The sequence below is a fragment of the Amphibalanus amphitrite genome, unplaced genomic scaffold (genome assembly GCF_019059575.1).
Source record: "Amphibalanus amphitrite isolate SeventyFive unplaced genomic scaffold, NRLGWU_Aamphi_draft 000114F_arrow, whole genome shotgun sequence".
Taxonomy (NCBI): Eukaryota; Metazoa; Arthropoda; class Thecostraca; order Balanomorpha; family Balanidae; genus Amphibalanus; species Amphibalanus amphitrite.
The window spans coordinates 809777-830384 of NW_024881609.1; the positions used below are offsets into that span (position 1 = coordinate 809777).

The 20608-nt window shown below is 53.1% G+C and overlaps 1 protein-coding gene across 1 annotated transcript; it reads left to right on the forward strand.

Moving 5' to 3' along the window:
* Window positions 1–478: 478 nt before the first annotated feature.
* Window positions 479–20450, forward strand: LOC122381137 (low-density lipoprotein receptor-related protein 5-like). Its single transcript, XM_043364988.1, has 21 exons — window positions 479–918; window positions 1371–1468; window positions 3631–3750; window positions 4861–5051; window positions 6327–6465; window positions 7902–8062; window positions 8937–9241; window positions 9576–9739; window positions 10158–10331; window positions 11283–11516; window positions 11758–12064; window positions 12668–12812; window positions 13135–13265; window positions 13588–13738; window positions 14095–14624; window positions 15613–15782; window positions 16097–16189; window positions 17083–17423; window positions 17875–18079; window positions 18453–18652; window positions 19027–20450. The coding sequence occupies exons 1-21, from the start codon at window positions 852–854 to the stop codon at window positions 20084–20086; spliced, it is 4986 nt and encodes a 1661-aa protein (XP_043220923.1). The 5' UTR covers window positions 479–851; the 3' UTR covers window positions 20087–20450.
* Window positions 20451–20608: the final 158 nt, after the last annotated feature.

The window sequence follows — 20608 nt, forward strand, 5'->3', positions numbered from 1 at the left end:
ACAAAATAATTGTAGGTGAAAATTTATTGCATTGATCAAATGTTTTCCGCTCTCATGCAATATATTCTAAGTCCTTTTCAAGACGTTCAAATGATTCGTAAAAAAATGAATGAAAAAAGAGTTTGCATTTGTTCTAATGATGTCATTTTATGTGACATCAAAATAAATGATACCATGAAATAAATCTCGCAATTCCGCCGATTGCAAATCTAGGGATTTACAGAGAATAAATCCCAAGGAATTTTGGGCGCAGGGAGACTTTGGCTCATACAAATTCAATTGCAGGTGTTTCTTTAATGCCAATGTTCCTATGGATAGATCTGTATTCAGGGCCTTGGATAGATCGAAGCCTGAAATATTTTTGTCAACCTCTCATTTTCATATTTTTCTCTAATCTAGAGGTTTTACTTAAAATATCTATCTGGCAGCTGCACCGGGATTGGCGCTAGCGGCATAATGGCCGCATGTTTTGTTTTCCGGACAGTGGCAAGTCAAGTGAAGTGGTTCGAGGATCGGTCTCAGTCTGGCGATTCGTGCGCCTTATATTTAAAAGCGATTTTGCAGTTATATTGGTTGGCGCTGAGGGGAACGCGACGGACAAAACGTATTCATGTCAATGTTACACCAGTGACATTTTTAGTCAAGTGAACCTTTTGTTGTTCCTCAAGATTCAGGTCACGATCAAGACACTGGCATCAAGCTTCACCAAAAAGTGTTATTCTTTTTTTTTTGCGTGAAGATGTCAAGATTGTTAATGTTGAGATGAATGGAAGATTATGATTTTATTGATTCATCATACACTACCTCATAGTTTTTAACCTTTTACAAAGCTTGTGATGTAGGGGGATGTGATGGCACACTGTCTACATCTTTTGTTGGTTTTAACCAATTTTGTGGTCAATCTTCTGCATTTTAATGGTAAGTATTTATTGATTTTAAACTTTGCTTTAAATCTAGGTACTGCTTTCACGAGATTAAGAGGTAGATTTTGCACCTTTACATTCCCGGTTAGCTCAGAAACTAATCGATCTACGATGAAGCCATTTTACACAATCATGGCCGGCTTATGAACCAATAAGTCGATCGCATCTTCAACACTTAAAAGCTTAAGATGATGAAGATATAGCCTGAATTACACTAAATTTTCTACTCTAGGTGCAAAACCTACCACTAAAACCCGCGAGACCTGTACTTACAGTACTTCTCTAATATTCAATGGCAATACCTAACAGTTAGGAGGTAGCTACATACTTTTTGTTTTAGCATTTATGTGGTTTATACCTACCTACCTACATACCTACCTACTTTGTGCAAAACATGTTTGTCCATTTTCCAATTTAAGCTCACATGTAATAAACTTTTTGTTTCAGATGCGATTCCTGATCCTGCTCTTCTGTTTGCAAATAGACAAGAAGTACGGCTGGTTGACATTGACAGGCCCTGGGTGAATGGCACTTCTCTGACAAAGGTATTTGCTTGTATGGATGTTTAAGAATGTTCTATGAGTCAGGTGCTCGTCAGTCACCATTTTTTATCATCGGTTGCTATTCAGCAGATTTCCAGCCTGTTAATTTTTCTTGCTTTGTCATTGGTGAACTTGTGTGTGTGTGTGTGTGTGTGTGTGTGTGTGTGTGTGTGTGTGTGTGTGTGTGTGTGATTGACAAATGAGATGCCAAGGAATGTCAGCAATGAACTTCTTCTCAATAGAAGACTGGCAGTATGCTGATGAAAAACAGCAACCAACTAGCACACTGGCATCCTGATCCATATGTATCTAGCATTTATTTTGTGAAATTCATGGATTTTTTTGAGTCTGTGGCACACTTATTTCATTCAGGTTTTTGCATTTATTAAGAGGAAAGTGTGAAAATGTTATGCTCTTTGCTAACATATTTTTTCTTAACTTTTGATGAATTCTTGTGATAAAGGTACTTAGTTATATCTTTCAAAAATATTTGGAAATATCCAATGCATATGACTGCACACACCTTTAATAGGTAGGTAACCTACTTGACCGGGCTATTGTATTGTGTTGCATGATCATGAGCTATCAACATGATCAAATTGCATGGCAATTAATGCTTAAAGTCCATAAGTGTCCCTACTTACTAATCTAAACATCCTCAACATTCACACATTCATTCGCATCAAATCACAGACAAAAACTTCCGTAGAACGATGCTCATCCCCAACCACCCATATCTCACAGATGGCGGGGTTTGAAACGAACAGGGCTGCCAGTTCCTTGGGTTTGCCACGCTGTATGACTTTGTGAGTGATACGAGGGTTTGGTAATCAGACATACAACGCGAGGACAGCCACCCGATCTTTTTTCGCAGGTCAGTGACATGGTCAAATTTACGGCAACCGAAAATAATATGAGCGGTGAAGTTCATATTTTTTTGCAGTCGATCAAAATTTGTTTCGGACATATTGTCATAACCTGAGAGGCAGTAGGTACTGGGTGCGTGAGATTTTGAGTGCCGTCACGAGCATTCATCCTCGCAACATGCCATCCGGGTGACAGTGGCGCGCGGCGGAGAGACCAATCAACAGTCTCTTACACCGGCGGCTGAGTTCGGAGACTGGCGCAAAACCAGTCGTTAAGTGACGCGAGCGTAATCTCCATGCGCTAGATAAGAACTGCGAGGTCTCTAGCTGTATTGCTAACCAGGGCTGCGGAGTCTATGTATTTTAGGGTGACTCCGACTCCGACTCCGGACGGTTCTATTAAAATCCATATCGTGATATTAAAGTTCATAATGGTGATGTTTTTATCTTGCTTGAAACGATCCTATGTGCGTTCTAGAACTTGCGTTGCAAATATGCATTAAAAATAACTTGCAGGATTAAAAAGCAGTTTCTGGGGAATTCAACTTCTTCTGCTTTTTTCGCTGAAAATGTTCGTCCAGAACAGCAAAATATTCTTTTTTCGACAAAATCTAATTTCGAGCATCGTCAATCTCGGGTATTGTCCATCAAACAGGTGCAGGGCATGACGTTGAGCCATGCAGCGTTAACGCCGATACCGGAGTCGGAGTCGGTAAGATTTTGGTGACTCCGACTCCGGGCAGAACTGTCGACTCCGACTGACTCCGACTCCGCAGCCCTGCTGCTAAGCTAACCAATACTAATGAAAGCCAAAAATGAACCAATTTCGCTCAAACTTACGGGCTGTTTACTTCTTGTTTATGTCTTGGGATAACGCTATATAAAAATGAAGTGGAGTCATTCTAATTTTTTTTTGTGGAAGTTTTCATGGTTGATTTTTTTGACACCCTGACCCTTGAGTTTGTCATGACCGGATATGTCAGATTATTGTATTACTGCTCCTGTCTCTTTAAGCCAGTGCTTCATGCCAGCCACCTGTAGAAGCTGACTGATTGTAAATCATTGGGCCTTTGGGCTGTGCTGATAGTTCTTATTACTATATAATTACATATTTTTCTACCTTGAACTTCAGACCAACAAGGCGAAACGAATGATACAATACACAGGAGGTTCTGTGAATTCAGTAATAGTGCCACCTTTCTATATCCATGTGAAAGTGCTTTGCTAGAGCACAATTAGTACATCATGACTGTATTCCGGTCCCTGAAGTGTTATAAATATGCATTTCCTCTGTCGCAGAACATCCATGATGCGGCTGCTGTGGACTTCAACTTTGCGCGGCGTGAGGTGTGCTGGATCGACATATTTCTGGGGGAGATCAAATGCTCCAATCTCCCCGGACCATCGCGCGTCCGACCGGTCAGTGTGAGGGATACGTCATCGTATCGGTCAGTATGAGGGGCACCCCACGGCCCACGGGTCCTTTCGGTCAGTATGAGCCGGGCACTCCACGGGCCTGTTCGTTCAGTATGGAAGGCACCCCACAGCTCTGTTCGGTCAGTATGAGGATCACCCCACGCCACTCGACTGGTCAGTATTAGAGTCACCCACCAGGCAGGCTGCCCGCCACCTGGGCTCGGCCGACGCCGCCGACCCTGCGTGCTGCCGTCATGCCGTCCCTGGCCATTGTCACCGGTATTTTTGCGTGTATACAAACAGTACATGGGTGACTTCACCCGACATTTAACAGAGAATGCTGAAGATGACATTATGGCCGGAACTCGTTCTTAGAATAAACGGGGTGAATCATTTTACTTGCTTAGGGCTGAAACGGCTTTGTTCCCCGCAAGTGGTTACCACGAACGAGTTTGCATGGTGAGCGATTTTTGTGAGCCAGCACACCCAAGCATTGTGTCGCAGCAGTAAGCTTCTTTTACCTCATGCATTTGTGTCAAGCCTTATGTGAGTAAACAGTTTAAGGATAAACAATGGACGTGACTTCATTGCTCATGTAGCCATTCCTTTACAGTGCCTTTGAAAGAATATGGTACAGTTACTTAACCTTTTAAAGAGCAAAAATTTAATTGTTATGCTGTTTGGGACAGATATATTATTAGTTTTTTTAGCTGTTGCTTGCTCCTGGTGTGTGTCTATCGTTTTTGCTGGCTGATTCATGTAGGATTCTACGTTTAGCGGTGCTGCTAATCGGAGTTGCATTGGCGTGACCACGCCATTGTCCCCTATTGGCGACCTTTCGCGACCTCAGCACGATATGTACCGACCCTAATATGGTCGCCCACGCCAACCGCTTGCCGTGGTCGTTCGTCTGAACTGTCGATGCCGTGGCTGACCTGAGCCAGTGTAACCTGTACTCCGCAGTCACTATTCCGACCGGCAACCAGTAGGTGGTGCCTCCTTCTGCTAAGCTGAGAAGCTACCCCCTGCCCCTGTATTGACCTGACCCGACCTCTCGTGACCTGGTCTGACCCGCCCTGGCCTCACGTGACTTGACCTGCCCTGACCTGGCAGCGGCGCGTCATCACCGAGTGGCTGATCAACCCGGACGGACTGGCCATCGACTGGATCACGGGCAAACTCTACTGGACCGATAGCGACACAAAGCGCATCGAGGTGGCCAACAGGACCGGCGGCAACCGACGCGTGCTGTTCTACGACCGATTGGACCGGCCGCGCGCCATCGCCCTCCTGCCCTCCGAGGGGTGAGAATGGCGCCAACGCCGACTGTGCGTGGGAATGGCGCGAACACCGGCCGTGGGAGCTCTGTAAGACAGGGGATTTGCCGGGCATACTGACGTGCAGGGGCCTGGTCTGATATATCAGTCGAGCAGTCTCGTATATCGAGGGTGGCGTCGTTTGGGATATAGGGGTCTGTCTGAAGGTCTCTGGGGCTCCATCGGGGTACAGTCGATCCTCCTAGACCTACTAGCCTTATTCTGAGGCCGGCCCGAGTGTCAACCTGGTGCTACAGAAAATTGACAACTTTTAACATGATGCGACATGATTTTCCTTGCAGTATTTAGCTTAGTACGGCTCTTCAAAGGAGGCGCCCCGGTGCATTCTCGTGCTGGTTGTCGTGCTTGCTTGTGATTCATGACATGTTAGCACTTGGTTTGGTAGTTTGATGTGTCGTGGGGCTAATTTAGCAGATCAGATCTCGTGAACTAGTTGATGTTTTACGTTTAGTTTTATCGAGTTGACACGTCCTCAGTGCAACACTTTTTGTGCGACATCATTGATACTAGCGTACAGTTACATAAATGTTTGACGACACTCACGAAGGCCGTCCGACGAACAGTTCGTAGAATGGTACAGTTAACATTCTGAGAAACACCGAATTCAGACGACACATATAGCCGGTCACAGAAATATACCTCTCTGGCCAGTTAGTTTACAGCGTGGCCGTGCGTGAAAACTTAGTGACCAGACGTCCTCTTTTAGGACGCAAAGTAAAATTTACGAGCTAGGATTGCCACACGAACTCAGCGCTCCGCTAAGTGCTCCTTGTTTGGTTATAGTCGCCATATAGCATGACCAGTATCACACTGATGTCACCGAGATATGTCCTGAAGTCGGGCAGGTGGACAGTTACGGCACATGAGAGCTTAGAGTTTAAACCCACCTACAGACTTAGACCTACCTTACAATGGATGCCCGTCCATGACCGATGCCGTAGGGCGCCCTAAAACCCCAACCAGACCGGGCATCATCCAGGACAGATTTACGTGCAATGCTGTCTGGGGTCAGTTCGGATCGCGGCTCAGTTGGTAGGGCGTTAGATTCCCTGAGGTGAGATGCCGGGCTCAGATAGTTCCGGCGCTAGATGTCTGGACATTTGATGAAAATATGCTGCGGTTGGTGGAAGAACTTGCTCCATGGACATGGCGCTATGCCCAGCCTTTTCGCATATTTCGTAGGCTACTGTTTTCGACCAATGACCTTTCTGTCCCAGTTCTGACTGTCCGCAATGTTGACAGACTGCTGTTCTGGACGGACTGGGGAGAGATTCCGAAGATCGAGCGGGCCGGCATGGACGGCGACCTCAGCACCCGCTCTGTGTTCGTCCGCGACGACATCCATTGGCCCAACGGCATCACCATCGACTACGAGACCAAGGTAGGGACGTGACCGCCGCCGGCCGGCCGGACGGATGGGTCGGATGTCTGAGACCGGGGGCTGCTAGAGAGACTCTCCCCGCTGCAGGTCGGCCGCTGCAGTGACGGGCGATCCGCCCGGCCGGTGCCAGGCCGTCTGTAATATCGTCCCAGGGGAGCCCGCAGTGCGGCGTGGTGGCTCGGGTGGCCGGTGGTAGGTCCCGCCGGCCAGGAATGCGCCGGCGGCCGCCGCTGGGCCTGTGATAGCGGTAGGACGGTTACTGCCGGCTGTGCAGAGTACCGACACCTGGTCTGTTTACATGTCAGGGCATGCAGCAGATTAGGACGGACCCGGGGGTCTGTGGAGAGAATCGACCGGCCGCGTGGCGTAGGGGCCGCACAGCCCTGAGCCCACCCATGAAAAATCCGTGGACAGCGGCAAACGGCTCCGCGAGGGGCCACTCGGAAATTCCGCCGGAAAATAGGACAGTCGAGTTTTCCGATAAACGAGGAACGTGCTCAGTTTTTCAACGAAAACAGTTTCGTGGATCGGTATATGCATAGCTGTAGCATCTAAAACTGTTACGAGGACATCTGAATCGTGCTATTGTCGCGGCCCGATTTGGCTGCGACACTGAGTACAGGACAGACATGCGACAGACAGAACGGCATAAAATGCTAACAAAACGGCCCGGACAAGGACATTGTGAGCGCCGTTACATAGGATTAGCAGCTGGTGTTTTGGGAATCAAATCTGGGGCCCTCGCTCCTTCGAACAGCTTGTCTTTGCGTGCCAGCATTTCAAGGAAATAAGACTTCGACTTTTTAACAACTTAGTCTGAAATATGGTGAGGACGTGCAGATGATTTTTAATCAGAAAGGAAATATAAGTGTCATTTCTACTAAGAGTCTGAAATTTGGTGTGGACGTGCCACATGATTTTTTTTTTTTTGGAAAGGAAAGACATGTGTTATTTTTACGTGTTTTGCTTTCCGAAGATAGTCTGTATCCTCTTTCTTCTTTAGCAGACCACCATGTTCAGTAACGTTTCTAAGAACTGGACAATCCCAGAGCATGTTTACTGATATTGACACCGATTAACAATTAGCCTCGTGCTCTTTTTGTATGTTTGAACCTTTTTGTAACACTTCTTCTGAAACTGACTCATGCGATGCCTTTTTTCGCATGTATCCTGTTTTTGGAACGGTGCTGAGGCCCCGCTGGTCCGATGTGTGATATCACCTTACCTGGTTCACCTACAGGTGACCCTTCGGACAGTCACGTCACGTGTCATCAGCGGAGGAATGAGGACCCCCCCCACACACACACACCATCACCGACTGACTCTCCCTTCCCACAGGTGTTAGTGATGAACTGTGGACCATCATGTCTCCACATATAGTGTAGCTCACTTATCACTAACCCCTACCACCACTGACCCCGCCTCCCTTCCCCCAGATGGTGTACTGGACTGAGGCGAAGAAAGAGCGGCCGCAGATCTCGGCTCAGCGGTACGACGGCACGGGCCGGCGCGTGGTGATGGAAGGCGGCGAGCTCAAGCACCCGTTCTCGGTGACGCTGTTCCGCGACCGGCTCTACTGGACCGACTGGCACACCAGGTCAGAGCGGGGCCCCTCCTGGGGGACGGAAAGGTCAGCGGTACAGGGGCGGAGAGGTCAGAAGGAGAGGTCTGGACAGCGGTGAAGGGGTGGAAGAGTCAGAGAGGCGGCGGAGAGGTCAGAGCCGTGTTCCATTTTTTTTTTATAATTTTGGATGGAAAATCACACCTATAATAGTGAAAATATTTTTTTCTCAAAAAATCAGAAAGTGGCATTAGTTCATCTTGAAAAAATCCATGCATTCGAACAGTCAGGCTACGGATGACTTGACAGTTGACATCCACGTTGACATGGATGTCTTGACATCCACATCCTTTTCTTTCAGATCCTGTCCAGATCCTTACATGAAATCCTGCTTTATCACCTGGCACTAAAACTGCCTTCTTCCTTTTGCAAAAATACTACAGGTATTTACTTCCTTTTTTCTTCCTAAGATATTTTCTTTTCCTCGGCACACCCAATCTAAATCCAATTTTAGGAGACTGGGTCAGAGTGATGCTAAGTTCGGGTTAGAAGGACCTAGTTTAGTGTGCGTATCTCCTGCACTTTGTCCTGGAGGATCGGATTCGAGACAGCAGAAAACAGTGCCATTGAGGGAGTCCGATAGGTACCGAAGTTCCATCAGCCAGGTAAATAAAATTAACCTTGAATACAGTGTTGTAGTAGCTTTAGTCTCTACCTGAACTACTATAGCCTTCGGCGCTTTTATCTCTTGGACACTTTTAAAACAATCTGCGATGCGCCGTTAATTTAAGATCCATCTATTTCGCACTTACAAAATAGTAGTACGGTAGGGAAATGTAGTTACCTAACATTTCCCTACCGTAACATGGTCGGCATCCAACTGTAGCGCTCGCCCTCTCGCTGTCTGCAGGTCGATCCACTCGTGTAAGAAGCGGAACGGCGGCGACGTGCGGACGGTGCTGGGCGGTGAGCGCGGCGGGCGCGGCGTGCAGCCGCTCGACGTGCACGTGTTCACGGCCTCCCGCCAGCCGGCCTGGCACGGCCCCGGCCCGGTGCCCTGCGCCGAGCACAACGGCGGCTGCTCGCACCTGTGCCTGCTGTCGCCGGGAGCGGCGTTCCGGCCGACCGGAGCGGCGGCCGGCCGCGCCCTGCCCGGACACTCGTGCTCGTGTCCTACCGGAGTGAGACTCATCAACGAGACACATTGCGCCGACCGTGAGTATTGGCAGCTCGGTATGGCCCCTGTCTGCAGCTGATTGCTGGTGTTACGACGTACTGTGGTGTTGGGATTCGATTCAGAATGCCGGTGGCCGTCTCGGTTTGGGAAACTTACACAAAAGCTCATCTGCATTATCATCAGGATTTGACTGAGCTGGCGCTTTGCTGAAGTGCTAAGTAGTGATAGGTTTGTTGAAATCTTTCTCGTGTTTCCGATAAAAAATGGCTGTCTGTTAAGCATATTAAATCAACATCACTGATGAGTCCCTGCGCTACGTAAATTTCCGTCGGTATCCCGCCGTGCTCACCCCGCCCCGTGGCGGCGCCGCAGGTCCGGAGCGTCTGATCATCCTGGCGCGGCGGACCGACCTGCGTCTGATCTCACTGGATACGCCCGATCACACGGACATCATGCTGCCACTGAAGGGCGTCAAACAGGCCGTGGCCGTCGACTACGACCCCATCGAGGACCAGCTCTACTGGACAGACGAGGAGGTGGGAAACGGCTGGGGGGGGGGGGGGCTTAGGAGACGGTGGAGGGGAGGTGGGAAACGGCCGGGCGGGATGGGGAGGAAGGCTTAGGAGACGGTGGAATGGGTTAGCGAAAAGATTATCGGTTTGGATGACCGCTTGAGGTTATTAGGTATACAGTGGTGTATGGCTTAACAGCGGGATAATTAAGACGTTACGGATGCAACGATGTTCATTTGTGATTGAACATTTTAGGATGTATATGCTTCATTAGCGTGTCATTCTAGTGTCTGATTACGTCACGAATCGATCTCATTTACAGAGGCTACATGCTCATAGCCGTATCCCCGTTAACTTAGTGTCTGCTGACTTTGTTCCACCCTCTGACGTCCTGACGGCGCGGTTCTTCCCCTCATCTCACGCTGCCCCTCCCCGTTCCCAGACGCAGCGCATCCAGCGCTCGCGGCTGGACGGCACCGATCAGGAGACGGTGGTGGTCTCTGAGCTGCACAACCCGGACGGCGTGGCCGTCGACTGGATCGCGCGCAACATCCATTGGACCGACACCGGCTCGAACCGAATCGAGGTGTCGCGCCTGGACGGCACCGCCAGAAAGGTCGGTACTCGGAGGTCGGCTGCCGTGGGTCACAGCGGGGACACGCGAGGGTGGGTAGGTAGTCCTAGATGGGAACTGTTGTCACACTTTTTAGATGGGTTTTGTAATTTAGCATGACAATGACATGGTTTGGTAGTTTTAGATGGAACTGTTGTGACGTGTTAGATAGACAGTGTATCCACGAGCCTAGGAATCATCCATTGTCCCGGTTCTGATCCGGCGCGACGAAAAACTGTGACCCGTCTGACCTCTGCTGACACCAGCGCCATTGTCTGAGGTGTGACAGTTTTGGGTGCATGGCCGTGTTTGGTCAACAGTGCATTGTCATATTAGCGCTATTTATTGCCCCTGATGTTTTACATGTCTTTGTCTGGAGGGCATCATGCGACGCAGCTGTGGGAACCATCCGTTGCACTCGATGTTGGTGTATTTTTCTCGTCCAGTCTCAGTATCCTGTTACGATCGGGTGCACGTGTCCTTCTCGTGTTCGGCGAAGCTTTTGGAGCGTCTGGCCGGTCGGTTTTCCCAGGCCGCTCGTCGGGCGGTGTATGTCTGGTGGCTGGACGGACTGTGTCGTGTGTGTCATGTGTGACCACCTCCCAGATAGCCACCGATGGGGACGTGGGGCCCGCTGGGTCTGCCGGACACGTGACACCCAGGCACTGCAGTCAGGCACTGGCTTTTCTATCATGCTACGAACATAATGCCGCCTGCGTGATCCTTAGACACTACCTTCGTAGGGAGCGTTGAGTGTTCTGGTCTTCTCGTCTCTCTCCGTTCCCAGGCTCTGTCTTCATCTCACAACTTTCCTAGATGCCGGTCGAATCCTAAAAAATCCTCTCCCGACCTCGGATAAATGCTCTCTTATTTCTTACTATTCCTTAAATTGTGTTATTCCTAGGTACAGCCCTCGGAGAGCAGTGATCTAATCCTCCCCTCTACACCCTTCAGGTGCTGATCTCGGAGGACCTGGACGAGCCGCGTGCCATTGCCGTCGACCCGGTGGCCGGCTACATGTACTGGTCCGACTGGAGCGACGTGCGGCCCAAGATCGAGCGCTCGGCTCTGGACGGCAGCCGCAGACACATTCTGTTCGACACCGACCTCAAGTGGCCCAACGGCATCGCGCTGGACTTCCGGCTGCGCACGCTCTACTGGTGCGACGCCGGCAAAGATAGGATCGAGGTGGGTCGAGTCTCAAAGCATAAACACAGTCAGAGTGGCTGTGTTCTGGACAGTCATGGGTGAAGCAGCAGTGTGGTGTCCTTTTATGCAAGTGCATTTTCTTCTGTTCCCTAATCGATGTTGTAATGTTGGCATCTTTTGTTTTAGAGCTGAACATATCGGCGTATACGCCGATTAGCATGCATGTACCCTGTCGCATACCCGCCCAGTACCTGACCCGGCTGCCGCCCCGACTCGGCAGACGGCTAACATGGACGGCTCCGGTCGGCGCGTGGTGCTCAACAACAAGCTGCCGCACCTGTTCGGCATCTCGCTGCTGGACAACTTCGTCTACTGGACCGACTGGACGTCGCGCACCATCGAGCGCGCGCACAAGATGACAGGCGACGAGCGGGAGGTGATCGTCGAACACCTGCCCGACCTAATGGGGCTCAAGGTGGTCTCGCGCACAGCTCCGACCGGCACCAACGGCTGCTGGCAGCACAACGGCAACTGCTCGCACCTGTGCCTGAACACACCCGACGGGCCCAGCTGCTACTGTCCTATTGGTGAGTAATTGAACATACGGATTACGGGCCCCTCCGCTAACTGTCCTATTGGTGAGTAATTGAACATACGGGCCCATCCGCTACTAACTGTTCTATTGGTGAGTAATTGAACACACGGACCCATCTGCACTGTCCTATTGCTGAGTGCACGGGCCTCGTTGAGCTGACGGGTCTGCGCCGCCGCGTCCGGTACAGGAAGGCTGACGGCCACTGCAGCCTGCCGGCCAGGAAAGCTGCCAGGTAGGTGGGCTGGCACCGCCGTCTCCTCCAGCCGTAAACAGAATCACAAACAGAATGGTGCCGTGGAACCGGCACCGACCTCGAACATCAACAGGGCGAATGGACGGAACCGGAAATATGTACGAAAACAGTGCGGGATAGAGTAGGAGTCGTTGAGATCAGGTCAGGTCAAGGGGAACACAATATGGCTGTGTCAGGTCATACGAATTGTGCTATTGTATCGTATTACGTCATCAGGCTGATCTGGTACCGATCTCCTTCAGTCTGATCTCGTACCGGTATCACCTATACATACGGAAAATAATGGCACCAGTCTGCGTAAGGGAAGAGCTGGCGCACTCTGACTCTGACTTCGTCTTCCAGGCCACGAACTGACATCGGACCTGAAGACGTGCATCGTCCCGGAGGCGTTCCTGCTGTACAGCCAGAGCAAGTCGATCCGGCGGATCAGCCTGGAGACGCCGCAGAACGACGTCATCATTCCGCTGTCGGGCATCAGCGATGCCGGGTGAGCTCGTGGTCAGACGCCGCCGCCGCAGGTCACCTGCCGGCGGTGTGTCAGGCTGACAGGGCAGATCACTGCCGGTCAGAATAACGTCAGGCCATGTTGGACACCTTGTTATGATGACAGTGAAACGTTTTGGTGTATTTGTAATGTCATGTTTCAGTATATTTGATGTAACATGATTCTCCTTCAGCCGAAGTTTTTCCGCAGTGCATTTTGACAGTAGTCCGTCTGACGCTACCGTATTATTCCCTGAGGCGTCATGTTGACCTGTTTGTTTGTAAATGGTTTCCGTCTTCACTGACCTGTTGACGCATTGGCACAGGTTTCTGGACTTTAACATGCGCGACGAGCGTATTTACTGGACGGACATGAAGAACAAGTCGATATCTCGGGCCTTCACAAACGGCTCCGGACTGCAGAAGATTATCCAGCTGGACACCGAGTTCCCCGAGGGTGAGCCGCGCTCAGCGCCGGCAGTTACGGAGCTGCAGGTGGAAGAGACTAAGAAGGGTCTTCTGCGAGGGAATTGCACTGGAAGGCGGTGACATTTCGATGGAACCTGAATTGTCTGTGGAACGACGCTATCATTATTTTGGGATCATTTTGAAATCTAGATGTCGAATGATGAGATTAAATGAGCTGTGCTCTTCTGTCGATATCAAGCGTCATTTTATGCATGCCATAGGTTTTCCGTCATATCCAATCTCAACGAATCCGCCCCATGCCGGCGCGAGTTGACATCCCCCTCGCCTGCCGTATGTGCTCCTCGGTTCAGGCATGGCGGTTGACTGGCTGGCCGGCAACATCTACTGGTCGGAGGCGCTGGGTCGGATCGAGGTGGCACGTGTGGACGGCTCCAGTCGCCGAGTGCTACTCTGGGACAACAGCCGAAGCCCGCGCAGCATCGCCGTCGACGCCAGTGCCGGGTGCGTTCGACAGACAGCCGTCGGTGACTTTAACGAATGCAGACACACGACTTTCGTACGCTTAATCTAAGTCAGATAGTGTGATGACAGGTTGAGTGGATGCTAGGGGAGCGCCGATGATGCTTGTAGAACCCTTGAAATTGGCAAGTTCATGTATGGTAATGATATAATTTCATTTGACCCGGGTCAAGCTAGCACGCTGGCGGCCGAGCCAACACGACTTTTTATCACGATATTATAATGTCATTTGCCTTACTGGTGGTGTGGTGAATCTCCTTGCGCTCTGCCGATGATGTACCCCACGCTGTGCCACCTGCATCTGACCTGGCTCCCGGCACCTCGCCGTGCTGTCTCAGGTACCTGTTCTGGGCCGACTGGTCAGCCGTCTCCTCGCTGTACCGGTCTCGGCTAGACTGCACGGCCACGGAACAGTTCGTGACGGCCGTGAACCGCTGTGACGGCCTCACCGTCGACCACGACTCGGGCCGTCTCTTCTGGGTGGACATCGACAGCAGGCGCATCGAGTCGGTACAGCTGACGGGCGACGGCCGGCGCGTGGTGCTGGCCGGTCTCAAACAGCCCTACACACTGGCAGTGTACGGGAAACATGTATACTGGTCGGACTGGACCGACGACCGCATCGAGCGGGCCGATAAAATGACCGGCGACAACCGGACAGTGGTGCGCGACGGCGTGAAGTACGTGGTGAGTCTGCTGGTGTTCCACCGCTCCCAGCTGGCGGCCTGGACGCCCTGTGTCGAGCACAACGGCGGCTGTCAGAGTCTGTGCTTCGCCAGCCCGCTGACGGCCGACGGGCAGCGGCCGCCGCACCGGTGCGGCTGCCGCAGCCACTACCAGCTGGCAGCCGACGGACGCCGCTGTCTGCGTGAGTAGCGGCCGCTGAGAGGGAGGAGGGTGGGTGGGAATGATCAAGGAAGGTGGGGACCAGCTGAATGTCGGAATACTTATTAGAAGAGGCTTAGGGTTTAACGGATTGTAGTTGGATAATGATGGATGCTTATTTTTATCATCATCTTGATTCTGCCATTCGTTTATCGATGGTTACGGAGCGAGCGAAGCGAGCGTAGTCTTTCCTTAGATTAACGGAAATTTCTGAGTATGAGCGGCCGGCCGGCCGGCCGTGGTCACGCTTTTGCGAGGCTTATATCTCAGCAACCACTTGACCGATTTACACGCGGTAATTTTTGTAGGGTAGCTTCATTCCTTCTACCAAGTATTGGACTATTCCTGATGCATGTGGGTGACCCCTTATGCACGTGCCACGTGCAAAACGAAGAGGTGTCCGTTTTGTAATTGTTGCAATATCTCGGTAACTACTTGGCCGATTGCGCTGAAAGTTGGCATGTAGGTAGGCACCCACTAGGCACTGCATATCCATGTGCTAGAGTTAGGGCGCTGCTGCACGTGCGCACGTGCAGGGGTCGTTTCCAGATCTCGAGAACGGCTCGACCAATTACCCTCAAATTTGGTACGTACACAGTTAGGGACCGGTTAGTAGGGTGCCGTGCACAAGTCGGTTGGGACCCATTTTGCACGTGCGCACGTGCAGGGTGCCGCTTCCAGATCTCGAGAACGGCTGGGCCGATTGTGCCCAAATTTGGCAGATCGCTAGAGACCGGTTAGTAGGATGCCATGCACAAGTCAGTTGGAGGTACCCCCTCGCAATTTCGCACGTGCAAGGCCCACCCTCTCGCTCGCTCCGTTAGTCGCCCCAAAAGGCGTTATACTGGTTTCTTAACACGTTCTAGTTATAGCCTGTTCTAGGAACTAGGGTTGTAAGGCGGCTATGTTTGACACGCCTCTATTGTGCCCGGCTCTCGCCTGTGTGTCTGCTAACTCTGTTCTTTGCGCAGCCCCGGCGGAGTTTCTCCTGTTCGCTCAGCGGTCGCGGGTGCACCGGTACATGACCCTGCCGGGAGAGGCACCGGACATCACACTGCCCATCACCCACCTGCGCAACCCGCGCGCCCTCTCGTTCGACCCGCGTAACCAGCATCTCTATTGGGCCGACGCCAAGACGGAGGTCAGTCAGCGAGACGGACTGAGGAGAGCCGCTATACGGGCGGATTGGGGAGTTTTATAGTGTGATGCTGACTGGTCAGCATTGGTGCGAACATAGAAGCAGATTCTCTCATGTTAATTTTGGACGCCCTTGTGCCATAAAATTCCGAGTGTTCATTAAGTAAGTAATGTTCATTATGAATGAATCATTAATGAATGTTCATTCAGTGTAAGAGGAGAGCTGGTTGACTATTCAGGCTGTTTTTTTCATATTGATAAGGTAAACTAACTTTTACTCTTATTCATTCTTGACTAACTCGGTGCCGTGCGCTGCAGACGATCCGGCGAGCCCGGGACGATAACACGGCTCAGGTGATCCTCGTGCACAGCTCGAGCAACGCGGTCCGCCACCGGCCCTTCGATATACAGGTGGGTAATACACCGGCCCTTCGATATACAGGTGGGTACTATACCGGCCCGTCGATATACACTCATAACAGGTGACCGGTCCGCCACCGGCCCTTCGATATACAGGTGGATACTATACTGACCCTTCGATATACAGGTGGGTAATATACCGGCCGTTCGATATACAGGTGGGTAATACACCGGCCCTTCGATATACAGGTGGGTACTATACCGGCCCGTCGATATACACTCATAACAGGTGACCGGTCCGCCACCGGCCCTTCGATATACAGGTGGATACTATACTGACCCTTCGATATACAGGTGGGTAATATACCGGCCGTTCGATATACAGGTGGGTAATACACTGGCCCTTCGATATCCTGTAACAGGTGAGTAGTTACACCGGCCCTTCAATATGCACACATAGGTACAGGTGACCGGACAGCTACCGGCCCTTCGGCATACAGGTGAGTCAACGGCAAGGACAGGGCTGCGGTACGAAGTGGACGGCGCTACGGAGCGAGCACTGGCCGCAGAAGCCTCTTAGTTTCTGACTACCTCCAAAGACTCCCCTGTGTGTCCGGTGTAGCTGTACTGTAGTGTGCTGTTCTGGTCGTTCGTTTTTCTCTAACGCCTCTTCACCTTGCTTGTTAGGTGGAGCCGTACTCTGGCGTGTTGCTCTGATCGTGTACCTTTGGTTATTGGCCCCTAACTTCCTCCCTCATTTCCCTTTTTGTGACAAGTGGAGTCGCACTATGGAGTGCTATTCTGGTCTTGTTCCTTTGGGAGGCTGCCCTTAACGCCCCTCGCCCTTGTCTGTGTCAGGTGGAGTGGGCCCCGTGCTCCGGCCTGCTGTTCTGGTCGTATGCCTTTAGCTGCCTCTAACGCCCGTTCCCCATGTCTCGTGTCAGGTGGAGCCGTACTCTGGTGTGCTGTTCTGGTCGTGCGCCGAACAGAACACCATCAACGTGACGCGTCTGAACGGCAGTCAGGTGGGCGTGGTGGTGGGCGGGCCGGACAGCGCCGACCGGCCGCGCCACCTGGCTCTGATGGCCGAGCACGGCCTGATGGTGTGGGCCAACCAGGGGCCGCCGGCGCGCATCGAGCTCTGCCGATTGGACGGCTCGCAGCGTCGGCCGCTGGTGGCCGACCTGGAGCGGCCGCCGTCGGCGCTCACCGCCGACCCCGACACCCAGCTCGTGTACTGGGCCGACCTGCAGAAGGTCTGGGTCACCGACCTCAACGGCAGCGCGTGAGTACTGCGACGATGAAACAAACTACTGCTCAGTGGCGCGTTCATATTTTCCCGCCTATTCTTCTCATATTGTTTTTCAGGGAACCTGAGTACCAACGAACTGTCCTTGCTAATGTTCTGTAGCCCTGTCTGAGTTCGTTCTGCTCCACCTTCTTTCCGTCCGCTCAGTACTCTTACAGATTCTACTTTTCCGTCGGTTTCATTTTGTGACGTCATGTCGCCCGTTCTGCATCCCTTAAACAGCCGTATGCTGATGGACGTCTCTGCTACTTTTTTGACCGGTCACCTGTTTCACCTCCCGCACAGTCATGTGCTGGTGGACCGACCAGTTCTTCTGCCACCGCTCGCAGCAGTGTGTGCCGTTGCGCCAGCTACATTTCTCCGCATCCACCTCTACTTTACAACTACTTTAATTCTGATCCCTCCCCCTCTGTCTTCGCTTGCACAGTCGCGTGCTGGTGGACCGCTCGCAGCAGAAGGTGGAGGGCGCCGTGCGCGGCCTGGCCGTGCTCGGCCCCCACCTGTACTGGGTGGACCCCAAACAGCAGCTGATCGAGCGGGTGGACAAACACACCGGCGAGCAGCTGAGCACCGTGGTCAGCCGCACCGAGGGACTCACTGCCATTGCCGCCGTGGCCAACCGCACACGACAGGTCAGTGGGGCCTGCGGTGGCCGGGGGAACAGCCGGACACAACAGGTCGGTAGCGCCGCTGTCAGGGTATGTGGATGGTCTCGTCACCTGGCAGAGATATTGAGCGGGGAGAGAAGAAGGGACGAGGGCGTAGGATGGTATAAGTTTAACCTGATCTGGACAGGGATGACAATTTCAAAATGGGAGGACTGTTTGCTGTTCCGACTATTGCTAATGTGTTCTGATGTGCGATCCCATCCCTTAGTCATTAATGATGTTCTGAACCTGAAGGACCGCTGCCTATGGTCCAGCTCCACTCAGCTCACATGTGGCGCTGTTTCTCCAATGTTTTGTATGGAGCCGGTGACTGACGCCTCCCCTCCTCTCTCCACAGATGATCGTGTCACACCCGTGCTACGGTAACGGTCTGTGCTCGCACCTGTGTGTGGCCGTGTCGGGCCGGCCGCTCTGCTCCTGTCCTCTGGGACTAGAGTTGGGCCGCGATAACCGCACCTGCCAGCGGCCGCCGTCGTGCGCACACCACGAGTTCGCCTGTCCGTACGGCGAGCCGCACTGCGTGCCACTCAGATGGAGGTGAGAAAGGGGACGGAGAAAGAAAGATAGGAGTGGTTAGAAGTGAGAGAGGATGGGGTTGAGGAGTAAGGTAGTTAGGATAAGGAGGCAAACCAAACAAGTATTGGCACGGGGCAAAACTTTGATCGCGAAAGTTTTGATCTATTCGCTTACTAACTTAAGATGGCACTGCCGTTGGAGGACCCTACTGTATAGCGTATATTGTTATTTCAAGGAATGAATTGAGACCGTCTTCCACGGTCATCACGGTCTGTTGAATCCGCGCTTTTACATTTTGGATTTCGTCTTTCAATATGCCGGCCCAGTGTCAGTATCGTTCTGTGCCGGTGACGACCGGTGTGTGACGCCGTCCCCGTCCCGTCCGTCACCGCCAGGTGTGACGGCAAGCCCGAGTGTGAGGGCGGCGCTGACGAGCACAACTGTTCGGCCTGCACGGGCGCCCAGTTCGCCTGCAACAACGGCCAGTGCATCGAGCGCGGCCTGGCCTGCGACGGCGTGCCGCAGTGCGACGACCGCTCGGACGAGACGGCCTGCTGCGGCGCCGAGCCCAACCAGTTCTTCTGCCACCGCTCGCAGCAGTGCGTGCCGCTGCGCCAGCTCTGCGACGGCGTGCACCACTGTCAGCTGGGCGAGGACGAGCTGACGGCCGTGTGCGCCGGCGGCGTCAGCGGGGTGCCGGCCGACTCGCTGGGCGGACGGGCCGGCCGCTCTCAGCACAGCCTGCTCGTCATCCTGGCCGTGTTCGCCGTCACCGCGCTGGCAGTGTCGGCGTTCGTGCTCTGGTGGTGCCGCTGCCGCAGTGGCAAGGCCGAGCCCATCGAGGCGGCGGCCGGCGGCGGACCGATGGCGCCGGCCGCCGGGCCGTCGGTGCGGCCGCGGCCGGCCGGCGCGTCGCGGCGCAGCGGCCGGCCGCGCCGCGAGTCAGTGCAGCTCTCGGTGCTGTCACGGCCCGGGGCGCCCGCTTCCAGCCCGGTCAGCTCGGCGCCCTACGACCGGGCGCACGTGACGGGCGCGTCCAGCTCGAGCTCCGGCTCGGCGGGCACCCGGTACCCGCTGGAGCCGCTCAACCCGCCGCCAAGCCCGGCCACCGGCCTGCACTCGGCCGCGGCCTCCACGGCAGCGGCCGGCTCCAGCCACGCGCCGACGCTCGGCTCGTACCGCTACTACAAACTGCGTAACCGGCCGCCGCCGCCGACTCCGTGCAGCACGGACGTGTGCGACTCGGACTCGGCCACCTACTACGCGTACCGGTGCGGCTCGGCGCTCGACTCGGACTACGAGTCGGACACGTACGGCGTGGCGCTGCCGCCGCCGCCGCCGCCACCGCCGCCCAGCGTGGCTGCCAAACGGCCGGGCGGATCGCGACACCGCGATCACCGCGACCGGCCCGGGCCGCCGCCGCCGTCGCCGGCCGCCGAGCGCTACATGCTGTAGCTGAACTGAGCGCGCAGTGCCGGCGCTCTTACCTCGCGGTGTCACTCACTCACCTCATTGTTGGCGCGCCGCGCGCCGCTGCCGCGGCTGATCTGTCGGGCGCCGCGCCCGTTCTCGGTTGGCGCGGCGCCCGGTACAAAGACGATGCGCGCCCGCCCGCCGCTCGCCTCTGCCATATGTTGTGTGCCTTGTCAGTACAATCGCGGGTCGTGCGCCGCCCGCCCGCCTGCCATGGACGCGTGGACAAACTGAGACTGTATAGGACGACTATGACTTGTGCGCCGCTTTTTAAGATTGGAGGAAATCTATGCGAGTGTTTAAGCCTGACTCAATGTGACATATGTGAATACATTGTATGATGTGACTAAATGGAGTCTTTTTTTTCTGTTCGAATGGTTGCGTGTGACCTTTCTTCAATGGGGCATTGTTTGCTTTTGTGGATAGCTGTCGCCAAATATTTTTTAATTTTCTAAATAGACTTGTATTCAAGGCCGTGATAACTTATCTTCTACTTTCAAAGGC